Source organism: Rhea americana, unplaced genomic scaffold (assembly GCF_003343005.1).
Source record: "Rhea americana isolate MKP2758 unplaced genomic scaffold, rheAme1 scaffold_109, whole genome shotgun sequence".
Lineage (NCBI taxonomy): Eukaryota > Metazoa > Chordata > Aves > Rheiformes > Rheidae > Rhea > Rhea americana.
Window position 1 is genome coordinate 2,165,387 of NW_028185139.1, and position 24,290 is coordinate 2,189,676.

Sequence of the window (24,290 nt, forward strand, 5' to 3'; positions counted from 1 at the left end):
ATATTGCACTGGAGTTTTGCAGCACTTTGTTATTACATTGAGCAGAGTTTGGCACTGGGACTAGATTCTCCATCCCTCCTTTCATACGCTGGGGTCTTGTAAAGTCTGCCTCACTGAGGGGCTGTGAGATACGTCTCAATACTCTCGTGTCTATCAAGGTTTGAAACAACCCCCGGGGCCTCTGAAACAGAGTAGTGCAGCGCACTGCGGTATGATCTTACCCCTTCTCATGCCCTTTCTCTTTTCCATTCCTGCCTTGCTCCCACTCAGATCTGTCAGGGATGGACAACACAGAATTAACGCTATTCGCCCTCCAGCAGGCAGGAGAAGGGAGTACAGCACAGCACTGCTGAATCAGCAGAAAAGAGACCGCAATTCCGAGCAGAACCCGCATCTTCCACTACCTGTGGCACAGACSGTGACGCTGTCCTCAAGCATTCCCCAAACAACCTACACACGTTCAAAAACCATCAGATTTTATCTCTGAGTCAGGATTTAAGCCCTCAGACAACGAACACATCTCAGTATCACACAGAAATACTAGCAGACAGATAAATCTCACAGTTGTTTTCGTTGCTTGCTGCGTACAGAGCATGTTACACAGAGGACTGAACTGTAGCTGCACCTGTAACTTCAGGGAAGACATATAAATAAATCTATTTTTTCATAAAAGATATCAAATACTGAATTGTTTGAGGACAAAATGTATTTCAAAATTAGCTTTCATGACACTGCAATTAATAATTGAGGCGGGAATTACTACAATCATTTCATATCATCATTTAACATTCAATAGCTGTGTTGAAAATCTGAGCTGTGCTTGAGATGCTTGCCAGATTGAAGGCTTACACTTAAAAGAAGTTAAACTTGTCATTACATTCATTGCACAAGCACCTCTGAGAAGCTATTTTTTGACAGAATTYAGTCCATTAATGAAGGCATAAGGGATTTCCTCCCGAACTCATCTGACAAAGTCAAACAGTCTACTCAAGGGACAATTTGTACTTTTCCTATTTGTTGTGCTGTGGGTCGGCGACTACAGCAGGCAACTTGGAGCAAAACTTTCAGAGTACTTCCATCTCCGCTGCTACACTGTGTCTTTAGGATCATCATCTAATCACTTTGCCTGCGTTCCCCCACCTGCAAAACAACCACAGCGACATCCCTGTCCTGCAGAAGACTTGCAAGAATCGTTGTTCAGTAAGGGCTAAACAATGTCTGAATGCTGTGGAAACAGGTGGATAACGGTAAAGGAAGGAGTTGGCTAAGGAAACTAAGGCTAAGGAAAAAGAAGTAGAGTTGATAGCACTCAGACATACAATGATCTGGATATTAGCTCTACTGGGTAGGTGCTGWGGTTATAAACAGAGCATACGCAGTCAGTGAGCGTGGCTTACCTTGCGTTGTCCCGTCTAGTCCCATGAGACACTTTATCACCCTGATGATTTGCTCTGCTACAGGTGGACACATGGATGTGGCRTACGCAGCACTGTGAGAATGAGTTCGTAAAAAGTCCACAAGGTCCTTACAAAAGCAAAAACAAAGTATGAGTGAGCTTTGATGTGGTCAGAAGGCAGATCTCTCTTTTAACTACTGCTGGAGTGAGAACATGCAAAAGGAAAAAGATGTTTCACCATTTATTGGTTTACTTTCTTGGTTACTACTGTTAATACATGGCTTGAAGAAACATCAGGCAGGCGTAAATACTTACAAGATAAGTGGGGCAATTACAGCTGAAACAAAGCTCTCAAACAGAGTATTTGCTTACATGATAAGACTTACTACAAAGGATCCAAAATCATTTAAAGACCAATAAACAGCTGCATTTAAATTACTTCTTAGTTCCTCTTTTAGTGGGAATGAAACGTATGCACTAAAACAGTACAGTTTCTCTGGCAGAAGACTGTACTTCAGGAAAAGCAACCTGATTGATAGCTATCTTTGGATATTAGCCAAATCTGACTATTAGCTTCTTAAAACTGTAGCTTCCCCTCAGAGGACAGTCATGTTAGAGTTAGTAGAGATACTTGAACAATTCCTTGTATAACTAAGAGCAAAATTCATAGAATCATAGAATCAGTAAGGATGGAATGGACCTCTGGAGATCATCTAGTCCAACCTCCCTGCTCAGCAGGGTCACCTASAGCATGTTAGACAGGGTTGCAACCAGGCAGGCCTTGAAGATCTCCAGAGAAGGAGACTCCACAACCTCTCTGGGCAACCTGTGCCAGTGCTCCGTCACTCTCACAGGGAAGAAATTCCCCCTCACGGTCAGGCAGAACTTCCTGTGCTTCAGTTTCTGCCCATTGCCTCTTGTCCTGTCACATGGGGCAAATGAAAAGAGTTTGTCCCCATCCCCTTGACACCCTCCCTTCAGGGACTCATACAGGTTGGTAAGATCCCCCCTCAGTCTTCTCTTCCCCAGGCTGAAGAGGCCCAGCTCTCGCAGCCGTTCCTCGTAGGGCAGATGCTCCAGCCCTCTGATCATCTTTGTAGCCCTATGCTGGACTCTCTCCAGTAGCTCCAGGTCTCTCTTGTCCTGGGGAGCCCAGAACTGGACACAGTACTTGAGATGAGGCCTCCCCAGGGCTGAGCAGAGGGGCAGGATCACCTCCCTCCACCTGCTGGCAACAGTCTTTCCAATGCAGCCCAGGAGACCACTGGCCTTCCTGACCACAAGGGCACATTGCTTGCTCATGGTCAATTTGTCATCCACCAGCACTCCCAGGTCCTTCTCTGCAGAGCTGCCCTCTAGAAGGTCGGCCCCCAGCTAGTACTGGTGCCTAGGGTTATTTTTCCCTAAGTGCAGGACTCTGYGCTTACCCTAACAAAAGCACTGCTGTACTGTAGGCATATCCAAAGTACTWGTTACTTTTCTCAACCCAATGATACTGTAGGAAATTAGAGATTGATTGAGTCTGTCAGTGTTATGAGAGGTTATACCTCCTAATGCAAAATGTCAGTGAATAAAAGCTACCACACTAAAAGTTGAATGCAAGTTAAAGTAATAAGGCCTGCTTGAAAATTGCCTTTGATAAAAAATATCRCTAGAAGAAAAACAAAGACATTGGCAAAAATTATTGCCAAAAGAAGCTGTATAAGTTTATGCTGTAATTCCAAAGCTAAGGATAAAGAATTATGAAACCCTATATAGCCTATGCACTGTTATGATGCAATTGTAATTCTTAGGGTTTAACCAAATAGCCCAGAAGGTTTCTGTGCTCTTACTGACACAGAATAAATGGTTCTACGGTGAGCTTTTGGTTGCATCAACTAATGTAGGTGTATTAAATGTGTTGAGTGAGCTGTCAGTAAGGGTAGAAAGCCTGATGAATAGCTTTGTGATATTCGCACGTACAGAAAGGGTGACCCACTTTCATTTATGAAAATTTCCAGAATTAGATGAAGAGTCACTTTAGATACCTTTACAGGTCTAGACTTCCCATAATTTCTAGCTCCACTACCCATGTTGTCCTCTGGTAAAAGTTAAACTTTCAGATAWAGATTTAGAAAGTAAAGGAAACAAAGAAAATTGATTCTTGATGCATTATGGCAGTTTGTTTTGAGATCTCCAGAGCGAAAAAATGAAAAGACACTCAGTGAGAAAGATAAACTTCGTACTTTCTTATATCCCTCTTATTCTACTCAAGTGCTAACTCATTAATGTTATCCTAGCAATATCCATATGGGCTAGCTAAACAGGCTTCCTACTTATTTAAGAAACTACTTAAAAAAGAAATACATTTGGTAGGGTATGAATTGGGTAATTCATCACAGTTACTTGATATTTCTGTCAAACAACAAAAACTATGACATTTCACAATGGTGCTGATTATTCTTTCTCTTTTCCTATACACTCAGTTAAATCAAGCTCAGCTCCACTTTTTGTTGACATCTACGGTTGACAAGCAGTCACTTTCCTAATGCATGCAGAGCAATTGAGGACACGGATTTTGCTGTTGCAAAAGGCCCTCAGTAAATCCTCTTTCTCCATCTTCTTAAAAAATGCAACTATGACAATTCACAACTGTTTAGGCATTTTATTATCAGTGGATGAAACTGTGGCTTAAACCTCTCCATATTGCTCCACTCACTGTTTACAAATGTGAAATAAAGTAACAAGTAATTTGCATGCAAATTAATGTAGCGAAGTATATTTAGCCAACCACAAAGTGGCTAAACATTTCCAGGACAAACAACAGTCATCAGGGTGGCACAGAWATATCCAACCCAAGCAAATTACATAATACAAACATGAGACAAAAATAAGAAATTCAGACTGTTTTATGTGCATTTGGGATCCAGACAAAAATGGTACTGTATTTAGAATAGTTCTCCTATGAAGCAATCTATAAAAAGAGATCAAAATATCTCACAGAAGATGAGAAGGTACTTTTTCTCCCTTTGACGTTAAAATGTTTGAGTTTGCCTTTTACCTTTTTGCCAGCTATGTACCCTCCAGCTGCACCGAAGCTCTTTGTGAATGTTCCCATTAACACATCGACATCATCAGGATTCATCCCAAAGTACTCCACAACTCCCCTGCCTGTTGCTCCCACTGCACCAATGCTGTGAGCTTCATCCAAGTAGAGGTAGGCTTTGTATTTCTTTTTCAAGGAGATGATCTCAGGCAGGCGCACGATGGAGCCTTCCATGCTGGGAGCAAAAAGAGCCGTGGTCAAAAACAAGCAGTTCAAACAAAAATTGCAAACCCTTCCCTTCACAAGCAAATAAAAACCAGTGAAATAGTCTTAGAAGCTGAACAGTCAAAGGGTCTTTGAACATTCATGAATTTTCAACAACCCCAAAAAGACAAGAAATGTACCAAGCAAGGGGGTGACCAGATTACCCAGACTAGCATATCCCAATTTGCTATAAAACAAATATTGTAATGAATTACAAAGAGCTGCTATAATTTACAGCCTGGGCTCCTTGCTTATCTCGTGCACGCAACCACAACAATATTTGGGGTAACAACTCTAGAGCAAATTACCCTGGTGTARAAGCATTGTAGTACAACACATGTAGGAGGTAGGTCATGATGAAATGCACAGAAGGTGCCATAACGTAAAGTAGCACCAGTCCTCAGTGTGGACAAAATCAGTGATGTGAAAAGGCGTAGTCTCGCTCGTTGTTGCTCTCTTTACTCACTTTTCAGGAAACGCAGTCTGCTACTTAGCGCACCAAAGTAAAAAAAAGTCTCCATTTTTTTTCTTTTTATCTTAGAGTCACACAAGAGAAAGAAATATTCTGAATTTATATTAAAGGTGTATTGAGATTCCTAGAAATAAGACAAGATGATAAACCTTTTATATTATTGGTGATCACTTCAGTGAGTTAGGTGGCACAGAGGACCTGTTTAGCACAATGAAAGCCTTGGAGACAAATAAGAAATGTACTCTAATTCCATTTAGATCATAACATTAAGTATCAATAGTATTGCTGTGAAGACTATCATGTCTTGAAAATCTTTGTGAAATGACTAAGGCTATACTTGGATATGCTCTGATGCACTTAGCATTCATTTCATAATGAGTTAAACATATTATTTTCMACTAGTTGTAGTGAGCAGGTCTTTAAATGCTAAACACTTCCTATCAAACACAAAGTGAGCTTGCTCTGTGCCAGGAAAGCCAAGGTTTTGTGGCTTAGGTCTGAAGCGAAGGTGTAGCCAATTGCAAATGCTACAGGAGTTTCAGGTAAACAAAAATGTCAAGTCTGTTCCCCAATGGCATATACAGAAGAACAGTGCAATCAGTATGGTACCCTGGCAACATTTAGGCTCTGGACCAGTGGCTTTCAGAGACGGTGTGCTACGCACTGTAGCTGCACTGTGCAGCTGATATTTGGTTTACAAAAAAAGTAGGAGGTGCTTTTGCCACTTGGGAAATTTCTGACAATTTTAGTCCTCATTCATCCTTTGGCCTCCTGGGCAAGCTTGGAAACAAGTGGAAATTCCGTGAAAGGTATTTGCTACCTGTCCACGGGCAAGTCTCCACGGTTTTGAAGCAGCAACAGGGGGATCTGCCTGTGCTGTTTGTACTGGGAAGGCCAGCAGGCCTGGCTGCACGTGCCTGGAGGCACGTTTTTGGCTGTCAGGTGAATCTGGTTACACCAGCCAGTTGAAGGGAGCATACGCCGGCACCAGAGCCGCTCGCAGCGAAGTCCCCTGCCTCAGCTGAAGTTGCTGCCGAGGTGGGCTTGTGCTGTAAGCCCCCGAGGAGGGCCGGGCTCTGCCTCCTCCAGCTCCCTCTGCACTGGGGACAGACCCCTGCATCAGGCAAGGGCATTCAGCAGCTGGGGAGAAGCAACCAGAACCGCTGCAGCTGTTTTCTTAAGGAACACAAAGGCAGAGCCTGTAGCCCTCACGTAACCCAGAGTTCAAGCATTCGTCAGTGAAAAATCATACGAAGCCACYGGGTGTGCTCTGGCCTGCAGGATCCTGCACGCTTTGGAGGGCAGCTTTAGGCTGCGTCTGACCAGCTGGCAGGTCAGCAAGGAGAGGTCAGTGAGCAGGAGCTGAGCGTGGTGTCAAGGAGCACCTCCGCAGCTGACAGTAGCTCTGCCTGCGAGCAGGCGTCCCACTGTACAATTTCCAGCAATGCTGGGGCAGATCAGCCAGGCAGAGGAGGAGAATAATAGTTTTTCTGCGTTTATATGGACATCATTAAGTTCAATGGCTTATGGAGACAAGCAGGAGACACAGTATTTATCTTCAGGAAGATGAGTGAAAATTGCAAATAGAGCTTGATTTCCTATGTGTGTGTGGAATGGAAGTTAAGTCATTGCTGAATCCCAGAATACATAGAGTTGCTACAGGACTACTATGAAGTTAAAATATGAAGAAGATTTAATGAAAACCTCTTCTTACTCCTAAGGGCAGGAGATTTCTTCCTGAACTCTAAGCTGTTCGGTGAAATAAGGCACGTGCATTCAATTTCAATGTTGATTTAGTGCTCTTGAAAGATGCTGCTCAAAACAAGTCTTACAATCATAGACAGCGATCCTAACACGACTGTGAAGTGTCCGTGAAATGGATGTCGTGCTGCTGGTTTAGTGTTACACTTCGTGCTGCCACCTGAGGCAGAGCACAGTGCCGTTTCTGTGCCTCATCTCTTTTTAGTCTCTCTTCTGACCCTGGAAGAGGGTTGGTGACACAAACACCTCCCTGTCTAGAGTCACTCCAAAACAAAGCTCACTTCACATATTGCCTGGGAKAGCCCAAATGAAAAGTTTGCTGAATCCTTCAGTAAATATTGATATGGACTGAGTTTAAACCAGAGAACTAGAAATGAACTCTAATCTCTCTGCCTCGGTCTGGTTGTGTCACCCTTTAGTGACAACAATAAAGCTACTGCTCTGTTTCCCAAGCTGCTCAAGCACATAGAGCATGTCCAAAGAGCTGGATGCAGACGAACTTAAGCTGGCTTTGCCCAGGCCAGACATTCTTGTTACATGTTATTATATCCTGTCTCTTAGCAGAAGTTAYTAGTTTGGTTGTAGGCACGTGAAGCTTCTAGGTCACAGCTGACCCTCATCTACCTTGTGCAGAGGGCTGACAGAAGAGCTCGTATCAGTCAGCACTCAGTTTAATCCRCTCTCTGATGTGGGCAGATACACTCAGTATTTTGAGGTCTGGTTCAATTCCTGCAAAACTGCTGMGACTCTTCCCAATATAGATGATGAATTCTGGAGCCAGGTGCTGTAGACAGCAGACTACACTTGTGCTGGTCACCTTGCTTCAAACACAGACTTGGTCTTGACAGGATACTGACAGTGTTCATCCAGTTTATTTTGAAATTTTGCAAGAAAGCAGTTTTCCACAACCTACTATGGTACCACATAATATTTCCCACAATTTCAATCTTTGTTCTTTCAGGAGAACTAATTTACTAATATTCAAACTATTGCCTTCCTCACAATTGCATCACTCAGCTTCTAAATATGCCCTAGAGTACCACAATCCTTTCAACATTTGAAAATCTATCTATCTGTTCTCCTTTCAGGCTACTTTGTACTTAGGAAAATACCTTCCCTCCCTCCTGACCTCTTGCTACACAAATATACACATTATATTTTAATATTTACTTTGGGTATTATTTTCTTACACAAACCTTGCACATTCACACAATGCTTTCYATTTTGTGGTATAGAGCAATAGTTTTAAAAAATCCTCCAACCTTGCCTTAAATAAAACTCCATACATTGAAATGGTAGAAGTGTTAATCTTTCATGCTGGCCCCTGGCCAAAGACATTAAATATTGTCCARTTCTTTTTCTGAAGTCCAGGCACCTAACCGCAGGAAATAAAAAATAGCCACAATAAATTTCCTATGATACTGGCACTGAATCCCGAGGAACTTCTAGTGTACACAAAAAGCCACTGGACAATATCCAACTGATCAAAGAGCTATTTTCTGAGTTGGAAGGAAATATACCCAAATCGAATTAAAAGCAGGGAAAAGTCGGATTAAAAAAATACATGTTTTGATCAGTTTCTGCTTCCTTTTAACTCCTGCCCTGGGCCTTGGCCTATCTGACTCCTGGTAAAAATGTGTGCAAGAAGCAGAAATCCACCAGTAASCACGTAGGAGCACACTAACTGATTGATTCTGAACTGGAAATGGTAGAAGCCAAAGAAAACATTAGCTAGAACTTAAATAACAGAAATATGATTTAGCAAGTCAGTTTAATTTGTGCCCTGGACACTGCCAAAACTTGTTCATGCTTTTTGTACTGAAGACTGATGGCTGGATGGCCTCTCTTAGTTTGGAATGAATATGAAATATATTTGCTTCTAGGCTAGTTCAAGTTGAGAGCCAGCTTTCAATAATGGTTACATTTACTTCTAATTTTTTCTTTTTCAGATGTTAGATACATTAAAAAGCAAACAAACATACAGTTCTTGCTAGGTTGGGCCCTTCCCAAGGCAAGAGGCCAATTCTGTCTTCAGTTATAACCAAGTGAGATCTGTGGCTTATGTTTTTAAAACACAAGTCTGATTTTTTGAAACACTTGTGTTGACTAATAATGGCCCTTTTCAAGTTTTGCTGGCTGGTAAGTCCAGGCTTATGTGCAGTGTAAGCACTGTAACATACCTCTAATGGAAAGAATAGGCAAAATACTTTCCGAACCATCAACCTTACCATGCTAAGACTATGTTGTTGCATACAATCTTTTTCTTTTCTTCTTTATTTTTCCAAAAAGAAAAGCTTAGCATGTCTTTTGCATCCCTGGTAAAAAAGTATTTCTGAAAAAAATTTGCCAAGCTAAACTTACAAATCAGGACATTTTAACTTGGAGAGTGGCTTTGACCAAGTTATTTAAATTCTATATTAGCTGACCCCAAAGCATAATGTTTCCCTAAGTCCTTAAAAAAAAGCATTAAATGTTGTAAGAAGAAGACATTAACAGCAATCTATCTGCTCTTAAACCTTCTAGATGAATGTTAATTTAGCATCCAGCAAATCTTCAAAAGAATGAACATTAGCCAATATGGGTGTTGGAAAATCTTAGTCGATTTCAAAATTCACGGGCCAAGAAAGGAAAACATTAGGATAAGAGGAAAGAACACACACACRCGCAGGAAAGTAAGAGTATTTCTAAGAAGATTTCTAATATGGCTTCTGCAGTTTTTCTTTTGCATATGAAACATTATTAGGTACTTATCAAAGTACCCAGTCTGTGAATCTGTTCCCAGGAGCGGTGACTGGCTGTGAGCACAGATCAGTTCTGTGCACCTCAGGCTGGTGGTGTCGGCGGAGCTGCAACCCATGGGGTGTGGTAGTGTTCTCCCTCAAGTCAGGGCAGACTTGCTTTGCAATCAAACCACAATCTTCAATTTCTGATCTGCCTAGGCTATGAAAGCAATCAACGAACCAACCAACCTAGCTACTGCTACGGCTCGTCTCCAGTGAGATACTATTGCAGAGCTGAGCTTTGCTTTTCTTCTACTTCGGGCCTTTCACAAGCACAGACACTCAGGATATTAGTGGTCTTAATCTTATTCATCTCTTATTGGGTGAGAATGATATGAATGAGGTGGAAGCAAAGAAATTCAGTACCTGGTTTCCTGCCTCTTTGATGTTTCCTAGTAATCAACAAGAGGTGATATACTAAGGCTGAGGTTTTTTAGGAAATATAATTAATTTGTTAAATCCCATTGGAAAGCACTGACTTATGGCACTTTTGGTACCATTAATAATTCTTATCAGAAATAAAAAAATCCTTTTACTGAGGTCCTCTGAGGTTTGGCATGTTTTTAATTTTCATTCCAACAGAAGGACCTGCGATTGTAACTTTTGAGAACAAAGTCTTCCTTGCAAACCAAATGCAAACCAAAAGGAAAACAACCCTCCTTGCCATTTATACATCTGTAGATAAAGTTGCAAATGTCACAACCATCTGGCAATAGGTTTGTCTCACTGCTTCATCTGATCTATGCCTCTGTCACCAGTTTCCCTCCTCTCTTTCTAGTGGTCAATATCCAGACCAAAGTATTTAAAACTGAACAAAGCAGCCACAGCATTTTCTACATGCCATGTGACCGACAGAAGTATTTGTCAATAAATGTTGGCGGTCCACTTCATTTCTACGTGATCAAAGTCCTTAAATCTGAGTTTTCTTTTAGTTGTGCCAAACTATGTTTATTTGCAGGGCTTTTTTTCCCTGTTTACTCTGGTTGAAAGGAGAAGTTCAAACTTTGGGTCTGCTGCAGAACTGTTTCACCTCTGAGTGACAGGTGGTTAGATAAGGACTGATTTGTCCTCTTTGCACCAGATGGCAAACATTAGTAAAAAGAGAGTACTAATGACCATGAAGTTGTGACAACATGAGATTGTGAAAGATTAATTGTGAAAAAAGCTRATCAGCTCAACTGCACTAGCAATCCTCAGGAAAATGGCGTAAAATACTGCCTGCATTTCAGCAACCCATGAAATCATGCCTGTGTGTAGCGTTTAATACTACTTTCATACACCACACCACATTCTGTGAAGGAGTGGTTCCTTTCTGTCTGGTGCAAGTGTTACTACTGCTAAACTTACCCTTCTCCCACTCCCCCTCTCCTCGTCACTCCATTGTAGCCTTGCCTAGGTCTGTACAATAGTTCCTCCTACTTTCTGGTTYTCTGCTTCTTCAGTCCTTGCTTCCCCTTCATAATCACTAACCTCCCCTGCTCCATGAGCTCCTAGGATTAACTCCTTGCCACCTACTCCGGTTCCCTGTGGCTCCCCACTCATGCCATGTGCCAGCCCCACAGCTGCCCCAACAGCAACCTGTGCCCTACTTGAGCAGTTGCCAGGACACAACCTGCTTGGGGCTTCTGCTTTGCCACTAAGCTCTAGTGATGGCCTGTCCCTCTGGTTGGACGTAGGATGTCCTGCTCTAGTGAACTGGAGTCAGATTATTAGAATACTTTGTAATTACATTATATTATTAGTATCAATAATATTTGACAGATCCTTGAAGATGTCTGTCATTTACATTCCTCTAGGGATGGGGGCTACAAAAATAGCTGTTAGACAGTGAGGCCATTAGATCCAGTACTAATTATTGGAAAGATTCTGGTGTCACTTGGTCTGAGTTTAGCTTGAGTTTTTAGTTTCCACCAACTGGGTAAGAATTGGACCTGCAGAACTTACCTGTTAGGAACAGCATAGCTGTCTTTTGATCTACCAGCGCATAACTGACTTCTCAACGTATTCACTTTGTGAAACTCCTCAATCCTTCTTGCTCCACAAATTTCATCACATCTCTGGCGACATACATGAGCTGATGATCTGTCTTGCTTTCATAGTACATTCCCCATTCCAAAGGAAAGTGATTAGCTAATGAACATTCAGAACAACAAACAGGATCTAACTGGAGCAAGTTATGCCAGCGCTCAGACTGACCTAATGAAAATCAGTGTATTTACAAGATCACTCAGGATGCTCTTTTACCTCTATTGTCATTATGATTTCCAATTGATTCTTAAGTTATTGATAGCTTCATTCAGTACATCATTCTGTCCTCAGAAATGATAAAGAGTACTCACATTTCTAAAGCACAAACATACCTGTAAATGCCCTCCACAAGGATGATAATTTTTCTCCAAGCTCTGTGGCTTCGAGGTTGCCCATATATTATTGCATCCTTCAGTAGACTCTCAAGACTCTGTATGTCTTTATGTAAAAATAAGGAAAAGGRGAAAGTAAAAGATTAACATGAAGACTTTCCCAAGGAACTTTCAATTTTCTTTTGGGTGCTATTTTTCTGTATACAGAAAAAGACAAGATTAAAAAAATATATCACAAAGACAAACTTTTTTAGCAGGTGAGACCCAACAACCGATTCAATTTACTTGAATGCAATCTAATGACAAGAAGAGTTAAAAAAAATAGCTTTCAGTTATGCACCTTATCCAGGAAAGAAAGTTTGATTTCTAGAAATTCTTGGCTTACATTTTTATTTAAAGGCAAAATGGAATTCCTTCTATTAACAATAAAGGTTAACTATCAGCTGTATGATACGCACAGTGTCTCAAGGCTTTTGGAACAGTGAGCTTTTAATCACTTTTCAGCTCATGAATAAAATGGACTGTTTCAGTAAAGGTTTGGATTAGGATGCAGAAGCATGTCTGGATAGCAGTAAGAGAAATCTTGTCCTTCTCAAGAAGGAAAGAGAGTGAAAGAACACTAATGAGACAGGGAGACACAGGTGAGYACAAGTACATGCAATGGATACCCTAATTCAATGCCAAAATGCTTGGCACTGGCATGACTTCAATATAAGGAGGCCTAGAGCAATGTTAGAGATGCAGATGCTTTCTCAAGAGCCGTGTGTGGATAATCTCATAAGACACTTCAAGGAAAGCCACTGATTTCTGAAAAATATGAAAGAAGGGAAAAAGCCCCAGAGAAATATAGAAATAAGGGTCATCTCAAAATGCAACTCTCACGGTGGAGTTGAAATCTAACCAGTGTGAATGTGAATGAACACTTTCCAAAATGAACTATTCTGGTACTTCTCAGGAATCTGAACAGACATTTCAAAATGTTTTTAAAGGAAGTCTTACAGAGACTACCAATACTCCCAGTATTATTAGAGATCAGATTTAATTGTGGGCTGGGAAAAATTAGTGGCATTTTTTCATTATATAACCCCACCTTTTCAGCAAGGCATCTTAATGCAGTTATTGTACCCTTCCAAAATAGTACAATGCTTGTCTTTAAACAGAACTCTTCCAATTGAAGAAAATATATCTTACCTGTATTAATGTTGACCTATACTTCACCTGGTTCCACCTGACTGGAATCAGGCCATTTGCACCTTAACTGTCCACCATGCATAACCTGTGACCTCACTTCTCACTACTGGCATTTACTAATCTCATGAAAGATAAATTTCTCAGAAACGCCTATGCCATTCTGTGCCTTACAGTGTAATCTCCTGACCTAGTAAAACCCCACCATAACTTACAAAACACAACATATGCACTGTAAGTTGCAGCTTAATTCAACTGCGCAATCATTGGTGCAGCTGGATGTGGTCAGAGATAGAAATATTATGAATAATGCGATGCACACAGCACATCTTCCACTAGATGGCAATCAAAGAAATAAAAGTTTCCCAGTGCTTTAAAAGGAATTTATACATCAGCTGACAGTTTGCAGCACTTGCATGTGGAGCTGCTTCCCTTTCGTTTCCCATAGATAATACTCAGAAATTATTTACAGTTCTGAGAATTAAAGGACTCCATAAGATGACAGAAATCTCACGTGTTACAAAAACGAGGGAAGATTTTCAGTCATTCAAATGGAATTTAGGCTTTCTCTTTTCTCCACTGAATTCAACTGAGTCGTGGTCACCTATATCCTGTTGGGACTTTTGAAACTCTCCTCTGAAGCACATAGGGTCTTTCGAGTCAGTGCTCTGCCCAAACATCAGTGCAGATTGATGCCAGACTTCAGGAAAGTCAGTTTGCCCAAACCTCAGAGCTGACATCACAGCTTGAACATTCAATTGTTCTAACATATATCCACATGGAAAGAAAGGAAGGAAAGAGGGGAGGACAAAGAGGAGGATGAGACATATGTAACTTTGTTTTAAAGAACTAATTTGGAAAATATGTGAATGTGAGTGAATAGCTCCTATGTTCAAACTAGTGTGGAATGAGAGATTGCAGATATGGTTTTATATATTTATTTATATTTATAAAATACATAATAAATAAATAATAATAAATTAATAATATAAAAAAAATATATATATTTTAAAAAATATATATATAAATAAAAGATTACGTAAAAAAAAAAAAAAAAAATTTTTTTTAAAAATATTAATAAAATTTTAAAAAAATTAATAATATAAAAAAAATATATATATTTTAAAAAATATATATATAAATAAAAGATTACGTTTTTGAGGCATGGACATGCCCGACTTTACACATCATGTAGTCCTGCTGGAGTTCTGGCTAAGTACATGTGTTTGCAGGACCAGGGCTATATCACTTTGCTTTTGGTATCTCATTCTGAAAAATATGTATATCTGTCCCTTTCTTAATCGCTTAACAGCCAACACATACTTTGTTAAGGTGCAGAGAAATTTTACTGCCCCTTTTACTCTGTGCTTGTAGTGTCTCATTTGGAAAGGGGAAATTGGAAGGTGAAGAAAACCTATTACCTTTAATCTTCTTAAAGAAGACTTCTCCTGTTACTCAAGCAAAATAAAGATGCTCTCTATATGCATATACTTGGACTTCCCAAACAACAGGCTATATTGAGTGCTAAGAAATAAAGAAAACAGTACATCCCAGCTGACTTTCTAATATCAAATTTTTTGCCTATTAAATGTAGTTAGCCTGTAAAATACTGTGGCAGGGATGGGTTGCACAAGACCACCTTGAATAACCAGTTATGGAGAAAACAACTGTGCTCTCTCGTTCGACCACGCACAGCCTGGGATCCTCAGCAGTACAGGCGAACAACCATTCACCGGGCCCAGGAGGTGGCTGGGATTTCATGTGGTTAATTAGTCAAAGCACAACCAGATCTAACTTTGCCGGAGTTTCCACCTGCTACCTGTGGCATATTGTCTACATATGAAGGATGAGGTTTCTCAAGCAGGAACTGTGGTTTGCTTAGGTTTTCTTTTTTTTTTTTTTAGATTTCAATACAGCGAGGATATGCTGTTGGTTTTTGAGGCGAGCCTGGACCGGGACAGGCGGCAGSGCGTTGTGCTGCCTCCAGCGCAAGCGAAGCCCCGGCGCCGGCCGGTGCCTCCACCAGCAGGCTCCGTGCCTCCYCCGGGACACACCGTCTCCACCCCTCATCCGCTCACCCCTACACTGCAGTGCTGCCCATGTCATCGCCGCTCCTCTGCGCGGGCTGAAAACCTCCCGCCTGATGTCAGCTGAATCCTTTGTAATTAAAATAAAAAGGCCCTGCTATCCTTAGCGTGTTTTCCCTTCCTTCCCCTGGCGTTTGCCACTCCCGCTTTCAGTTTTGGCCACTTCGCACTCTCATGCGAGCTCACACGCAGTCTGTGGCTATTTTTAAACACATCTGGAAAATCCTGCCCTACTTCCTCCATCTTTTCCTGGCATTTCAAGAACTGGGTCACTACAGTCATTTTGTAGTATTAGWCTGGCAAGCGAATGTCTGACAACCACTACGTCTCCCTAATTAGCTCTGACTACAGCAAAGGGAAAGGGGAGAAATGTTGGACCTCCCTGTGGGCCTGCTGTCTGCCTCTTCTCAGCCTCTCGTGCACGAGCTCCCGCACGCTGCCGCGCATCTTCTGCGGTGTCCAGCCCCTGCTCTCTCACTGTACCTTTCCCAGGCTCTGTCCTTGCTGGGGTGACTTGAGTGCCCCCCTTCCACGCCGTCCTCCTTCCTTGCAGATCGCTAAAAGAGAAACCACCGCGAGGCTTTTTTGTTGGACTAGAMAGTACCTACAGGATTTTAAATAGTAGCTTTCATTCTAGCCTTTGAAAAGTCCCTGACTGATGGCGCAGCTCTGAGCAGCAAGAGTCGCTTCTCTGAAATCGCGGCGTTGATCATCTGTCTCTGGAACGGGGCAGGGGATGCCTTCTGCAGCCGCAGTAACAGGCTCAGGCTCCCCCCTCTGCCCGCCGGTAAATACTGAGCTCTGTGAAAGTTCCCTCAACTCAGGACATCCTCCTACTCACAATTAGCAAGTCAAACATAGCTTTTTCAAATCGGAGAGGGCAAATGCAGACGCAGCACGCTAGGAGCAGGATATACCAGTCTTCTCTCTGCAGCAGCGTCTGTATGCGTCACAGGGAAATACGTGCCAAATTGGATGAGACTGTGGTCCATCTATCTGGTGCAATGACCTTGTCTCCAATAGTGGCCAGAGGCTTCAAAGAAGAAAAAACCTTAGTGGGTAACGTGCCTTTCATCRTGCTCTATAATAGCTAGAACAGTGCCCTCTCTTCTTAAATTCAAGGGCCACTTAAGCCTCTGAGGGGGGAAAAACAAACAAACAAACAAAAAGAACAACCTTGTACTAAGTTACTGCAAAAGCTCATTTGCAACCAAAGAAAAGAAAWGTTTGGCTAATCTTTAGTCATTCCTTTACTCATTTTGTTTTTTCCCCATTTTATCTGTTTGCTTGCTTATAGCCATGCAACTGTAGTTTTCCACTTCTTTTCTTTCTTTTCTTTCCTTTTCTTTTTTTTCTCCTGGAATATATATTTGCACTGAAACCTGCTGGCCTTCTCCTGGCCTAAATTTTCTTTCGGAGTTAACTACAACAGATCCAGATAGCTGTGTTTTCTCTTTCTATATGTGTGTCCTCATGGCACATGCATATGAACTCCAAAGCAATAATTTGACTGAGCAGACTGAGAAATGCCAGAGTTTGATTAACATAAATTCCCATCGGTTGTCCATGCAGGAGACTACATTTTGTTGGGCTCCTGAACAGCTCACACCTGTCTGACACAGATCTGTCATCAACCACCTGATTTGTGAGACCCCACAAAAACCCCTTACTATCTTCGCAACACTCTGACAAGGAGGAGGTAGGAATGTGCTGCTCTGACCCCYGTTTTTTAGATGTGGTTTCAAGCTCCAGATTAGAGACCAAATTTCCATCTAACCTAGGTGCTTGGTTGTGCTTCGCAATTGACTGCCTTCTTCATACTGTCATCTCCTCTGAGTGTATGTTGAAATGCCCTTGCAATGAAGAGAACTGTTTTTTTTTTTTTTTTTTTTTTAACCACACAGCCTGATTTCTGTCAATGGCCATGACATTCTCACAGACCGCTTATGAAATTACAAATCTAAACCTGAAAATGTGACTACCGTTTACTTGTTTGATGTTATGTGGGAAAAATGCAGTAGAACTAGGACGAATAAACAGATCTCAAGCCTTGACAGCATCCTCTTATACAGACTAAWATGAACAGCATTCACCTGGATGTAGTTAATCAGAAGCACATCCATCTGTCCACAGGCTCTCACCCAACACTAGTACAATACCCAGAACAGCTGTGCCAGAAAATCCTTGATAAAATCACAGGCTGATTAATGGATAGCTATTTGGTTTTACTTTTCATGTTTTATTAGAAGCGTAAAGGGATTTTGGCTAATATTTAACCAAGAAGAAGGTCAGAGGTTCTGAAAAAGTGCTTTAAAATATGTGACATTAGTAAAAGATTGTCTTAAACATAAAACAGGATGGGTGATAAGTCAGTCTCTTCCTGGGCTACAATATTCATTGTTTAAATTACCACTGCTGCAGGAAATGAAGGCACTGGAGAGTGTATCCCCAATGCATCTGAAAGGGTCAAGACCCCTTGTGGGTCACCTGAAGAGGGTGGGATGCTCTCTGGAGCCCAAACCTGGTCAGGGTAACACCTGACCGCCGGCACAACCTAGCAAAGGCCGTGCAGCTATTGCCACTGTGGTGGAGAGAAGTTTTAGCCTCCCTTCCCCTTGCTACCCCACGCCAACTGTTGGGCCGTGCTGCTAGCACCGTCACATTTCAAGCGCAGAGGTGCAGCTCCTTCCTCGCTTCCTAGAAAATCAGTGCACAGGAAACGGCAAAGGGAACGGTGCCCACACCAGGGGAGAAGACAGGCAGATGCTTTAAGGGCAAGTCAGAACTGCTCTAGCCCACTAAAAACAGTAGCGCACAAATTTAGGACTGATTCATATTTTCACCAAAGAATTTTACTCATGTCCACACTCATGTTTTGAAAACAGACCTGGGTCAATCTACTACTGGAGGAACCACAATCTATAATCTCTGTTTATGAACCTGACAAATTCCATCTTAAATCTAGCCAGATTTAAAGCTCCTACTGCTGAATTAAGAAATCTTGCAGATTGTTCTGAAGCAGAGAATTATTTCAGCCTCCAAGGAGCAGGCAGAAGGGCTCAGCAGCAGAACGCTCAGTGATGGTAAGAAATAAAAGAAAAAAGAAACTGGATGCAAGAGTGCTTATTTTTAAACCATGAGGTTCCTAGTCACTTGGTGGGTGACTGCAAGAGCTTCTCTGGACCGCAGCTCATTTCACAGGCAGCAACCTAAATGACATTCAGTGAGACCAAAAAAGGCTTGATGATGCATAGGAGGAAGATTTTAGCAGACCACGTTTCAGTTCTTACAGCGCAAACGTCAGGGAGATGGCGTAGGGCAGATTTCAGTCATTACAATAACTATCTTCAGGAAACAGAAAAGCTGTGATTCACAAATTGGCCTTGCTTGGCTACTTGGCTTTTCCTGAAAGCTGTGCCACCAGCTGTCAGGTTAAACTGGGCTGGGTATGTCTACGGGTGCCTCAGTTAGACACCATGTGTATTCTTGGAGAGGTACATTTCATTTCACCTGCAGTGAAAGACGCTGGTGCAAATCAGGACTGACGCCATGAGCTGGCAACCTACAGATTTTAATTGTGATGCCTTTCAGAAAAGAAATTGCATTTAAATGGATGCACAAGATAACATCCACAGAACAGAGTGAGGGTCATGGGAACAGAAAGTGTCCCTTGGAGGTTGCACACCCGGCGGCCGACTGCAGCTGCCCCGGCAGGGTGAAGACTACTAAGGGGAGCCCACAGGAAGCGAATGCTCCATTCTGTAGCTTTTTGTTACAGAACTGAACGGGAGGATTTTCCTAAATTTCTATCACATGGGTAACCTGTGGGTGTACTTGGGTGCTTCTCTCAACCCCAACCTGTAAATTCCAGTCTCCTGTTTACGAGGAAAGGTCTGTTCACTGGCAGTCAGGTACATKCCTATGTGCAAATAAAAATGCACTCGCAGGTCTACTGCTTGTTTTTGCTTTATCRTTCACCTTACGGCTTGAAAACCTTTTCATGCAACTTGTGTTTCTCARAAAGGAGAAACATCCAAATGTCTGTTATTTTACTTGGGAGAAGCATAGATGTCTAACAATTCTGTCAATTTTAGGAAAACTATTCAGATATTTCTGTGAAAACAATATAACAACTAGGACAGCCACCCATTTATTAAAAATAGATTCCATTAACTTTTGTAAGAATAAGAATATTATATATCACTAAGGTGATTCATAATAGGGATTATTTACTAATGAAATAGTTATAATTATTTACTTTTGCGTAATGACAAATAGATCCAATATTACAGATTATATGCTTTGAAATAAAATAAAAAATTTTTACTTTCTTATAAAATGTAGTTACAGAAGGCTGGATACACAGCAGTAATAATTTTAAAATGGTAATTTTTCCTCTCTTGTTTTAWGATAAAATTTTCACATAAAAGTTTCCCTGTAATTTTTTATGAAAATTATTTTTCCATTTGAGGGGAATAAAAAGGGAGGCAAGAGAGATTACAATGTCCAGCTTCTTAGAAAATGAGGCTAAACCTCCTTTCCTAGGAAGTCTAAACACCCTGTGCATGTTTTCTGAATAATATTCAAGAAGTAGCTGGTTCAGAAATTATCCCATTGCTTCACTGAATCGTTACATAATTATTCTGCTCATTTTGATAACCATTTATAGCGACTGCAACAAACATTAGTCACATCTCAGCCTTCTCTCAGTGTACCTTCTATACATACACAACCAAGGAAGTCAGAGCCAAACTAAATACATTCTAGGCAGTTTTATCAAGGGTATTACACTGCATGTCTAAAGAGGATGATGTAAGCAACAAGGAGCATGGAACAAATCTGCTTTCTCAAACTGTGCTGTGATAGCAAAAAAGGTAACTCTAAAGTCTGCTGGCCAATTTGAATTTATTTTTTGAGAATACGACACAGACAGCATGCCTGAGTCACTAGTGGCAGTAATGCCTGGCATCTCTTCTACCGTGTTTTGTACAGGGCAACGCTGAGCTAAAAAGTATGTAAATAACCTAGCCTAGCTCCAAAGGAGCTGAGCCAACTCATGTCAGCAAACAGTTCGGCTCATACTTACATACAAGAATGAAATACGTATTAMGCCCTGATCTGGCTGAGAACAGGACTTGGTTTCACTCTTTGTTTCCTTTCTTTGCACCTTTCTGGAGAACCATTCCAACCCCTCATCAGAAGGCCCTAACCAAACCTTTGACCAACACAGCCCGACGTTCTGGGCACGTGTGTGCGCCTGTACGCATGTTATGTCTCCACACATTAGCAAGGAGGATAATCTGGTAGCAACACAGCTCCCGTCTAGCAAAGCAAACAAACATCTGCCTAACTGGAAAGAGAAAAATCCTCTTAACACAAGTTAATAGCTTAGGTTGTGTGTCCTCAATTTCTTGCTATACAGACTTGTATTACACTACTCTCAGACAGATCCATAGCGAAGAATGCTGCCTACTTTGTTTTAGGTGAAATAGGATGCATCCCACAAAGGCAGTGGTGCTGCATGACCATAGCCACTGCTGTCCTTTCCTAAAACACAACCTATTTTCTCTAATGCAGACAGCACATAAATTTATTTCTATACCCGTGATTTTAAGAGCTTCAGAACAACATTTGCTCTTTGCTGGCAGCAGGTGACAACTGAACCTGAAATGAATTGTATAACTTGGCTATGCTTGCAGATGTGAACTAGGCCTATCTGAAGGACTTTCTGGTTGTCTTCTACAAGTGCTGTATAGTGTGGCACTTTGAGGTCTGCTTCAAGTAAGCCAAGGCCATGGTTTGTAGTGCCTCTCGTGGTACACTGCAGGGGGTCATGAGCTTCAGTGAAGTGACAGTCCATTCATTATGAATGGTCAATGAAGAACATATGAAAAACCTTACTGGTCAGACCAAGGTCCACGAGGTCCATACAGAGACAGTATTCTGTCTCTAACGGTAGCAATAGGAGGTTTATTTAGTACAATATTTTGCCTCGCTACTTCTGTTCCTCTCAAACTCCACAATTATCCTCAAGTCTCATTCTAGGGATGCTAGAAGGCACATCCCTGATCATTTCTTTCATGAACTTGTCACCCATGAATTTATTTGATCTCTTTTGAACCTACTTGTCTGACTCCACAACCTTCTGTAGCAGCAACTTTCAGAAGTTCACTACCTGCTCTGTGAAAAAATACTTTTTTTTTTTTAAATCTGTTTAAAATGACCTTCGACAGGTTTCTACTACTTGTCATTAGACAAGGATATTGCAGTGATGTGTAACTTACGGGTGTGAGTAAAGAAATAGTTGTAAGTAAGAAGTTCCTAGCCATGGAACTACCGTACAGAGAGGCTCACAGTGGGCTGAGAGAAAGAACAAGAATGTGYGAAGCTTCTTTGTATGAAGTACTCTGTAAGTGCAACTCAGGTTATGGCTCAAGGTCTACAACACTGTGATGACAAAAGCTAACACTCAGATTCCATACAATATTTCCATAAATTTCCACAGTTTCATTGTGAAAATTAGTTAAGGTAATGTCTTAGAAATGGCAGACAAGACTGACTTTGGCAAATCAGATCTTTAATCTAGAAAACAGTGAGTTTTTCTAAAGCAACCTTGATAGGCTTCCACTAATGTTTGCTGAGGTGCTTAAAGGGATTGTCTAAGTTTTCCAATGCTAGACTGTTGCTTGCTGGACTAGATCACTACTGTTTTTAGAGTCACACAATATTTACACAGACCATCAATTTTCATTTATCATTTGCCTAAGCAGAGGCTGATTAGGTATCAGCTTCTTGGGAACGGAAGGAAATGTTGGCAAGTGGTTAGAGATTGCATTCTTCAAAATGAGGATAACAGCCCAAAGCGATGTCTTCACTGCTTCTCTAGGAGTTGAGAGTGACACATTCCTCAAACTGGAATGGTCTTTGAAACACTGCAGGAAACAGCGCTAGATGAGCGGAGAGGCTGAGAACATTTGGATTTTGGTAGTGAAAGGTCGTCCTGTAGGGTGTGATGCAAACCYAAGTCTGAGTGGGATAAGGCACTGAACAATTTAAGGAAGAGCTGAGAGAACACTACCATGCCCAGCATATCTAGGCCGTGAAAACGGACCAAGTTTGCATATGTTATGGACCAATCTACGAATAATTACTTTAGTAAAAATGTTYTGGTTCAGATGATCTTTAATTCTTGAGTGATCTTCAGAAATTGTTTCTTGTCTAAATTATGAATAGATATTAATTATAATAACATTTTCTATTACAATCCTAGTGTGTCTTTCATTCTAAGGGATCCTTAGGCCTTTTATAACACATACATAATACATTTTTGCTCACCTCAGGGCTAAGCACAACGCTTAATAGAGAGTAGGGATTGTATTAGCTATTAACAAAGGCAATCAGACCTCTTTTCTCACTCCTTACCAGTTATTCAGCTTCTGAATCTCTGCTGCAATCACTGCCTGGTGACAGTAGTGGGGATGGAAAGGGCAAGTRCAAAGGAGAATAAAGGCAAACAAGCTCTCATCATCAAATCTAGTCATAACGTCTCTGATTGCGACCACAGCAACAACTAAATAAAAGTTAAAAAGCATGAACATTTAAGGGATAATTATGTAAGTACAAAGTTAAAGTGTAGTATTAATATGATTTCTATACTAAAATCATACTTTGAAGAATATTTGGGATGATGCTGTTGTTRTAACTATCTGCCTGTTTGGTACAACCCCTAGGAATTTCAGGGTAGCAATTTCAAAGGGATGCCATGGGTGGAACTRTGTTCACACTGAACCTGCTAGAAACAGAGGCAGGAAACGTGGAGCATTTCTGAGAAATCACTTTGTGTATGTTATCGTAAGTATGTTTGTATGTGTTTTGGTTATAGCGACAAGAACAACAAAACCTTTTTGGCAGCACACAGTCATTCAGCACRTCAAAAAGACAGCAACAAGGCAAAGACTCCAGGTTTTGAAAACTAAGGTCCAMGCTGGTGACCCAGATCATGCACAAGAGTAGTTATAGTCTTACATAGCTTTTTTTTCCCCTTAGAAATCACTCATAATATGAACAGTTAATCCTTCTGCCTAGATAAAAGCATTATTGGGGAACTGACTGCAAAGCATGCATAGCAAAGAAGCACTCTTGCCTTGGGGGTGCAAACATCTCTGTCACTGAATATTTCCAACTTCAGTACTCACTGTTGTGCTTGAAGATTCTAATAGTAGCACCTGAAAGCCTCGCACCAAGAACGAGAGAAGTGTGGTTCAGCTCATCACTCAAAATGAGGCAGCCCTGTGGAGAAGGAGTACAGTGAGCATCTGCATGAACCGTGAGGCTGTCCAGAAGTCTGCATGTGCATGAGCACAGACATTGGCGTCTGTGACACRGCGTCGCTCCAATTAAGCGGTAAGTTTTAAAGGTGAATTAGAATTTCTGTCACCTCTCTGGGGATGYCAGGACTCTACTGCGAGGGCAGACAAACTGTGGTGTTGGATTTCCAGAAACTCGTAGAAGGTGTGAAGGGATCAAAYATTTCCTGTAACTAGGAAGTAATGAATAACCCTAGTGGAGACTGATCACTTTTTAGTAAAATCAAATGATATCAGTTCCTCTGTTACCTGTCTACAGTCTCTTTGTGTTGCAGGTGAAATGCAGCTTTATCAACCACAGCTCTAAGTGTAAAGACTGTGTGACAGTAATGTAGGTAGAATGTAATGTAAGTAGTTATACTTAGGCTGGGCTGGTATCTGCACTTCGGGTTGCAGAAATAAGAACAGGACAAAGAGATGTCACATATATCCCACTTCCATTAAGGTCTTAGTGGAGCCTAGGAGCCAGGTAAAATCTTTTTCTGATATAAGCACACACAATTTACCCGTAGTAACTTTTTCAATGATTAGCTCAGTTGAAAACTCATTTTCTTTCTAAAATCTAAAAAATACAGGATAAATAACTTTGCA

The 24,290-nt window shown here is 41.3% G+C and overlaps 1 protein-coding gene across 1 annotated transcript in view; it reads right to left on the reverse strand.

The window, feature by feature from the left end:
* Nucleotides 1-24,290, reverse strand: part of SPTLC3 (serine palmitoyltransferase long chain base subunit 3) — an 88,280-nt gene that overhangs the window by 17,178 nt on the left and 46,812 nt on the right. Inside the window, exons 7-10 of the mRNA XM_085311078.1 lie at nt 23,529-23,622; nt 12,059-12,164; nt 4,437-4,656; nt 1,398-1,524 (exon numbers count right to left, since the gene is read on the reverse strand). Of these exons, the coding sequence (XP_085167204.1) occupies nt 1,398-1,524; nt 4,437-4,656; nt 12,059-12,164; nt 23,529-23,622 (547 nt within the window). The remainder of the gene's footprint in view (nt 1-1,397; nt 1,525-4,436; nt 4,657-12,058; nt 12,165-23,528; nt 23,623-24,290) is intronic.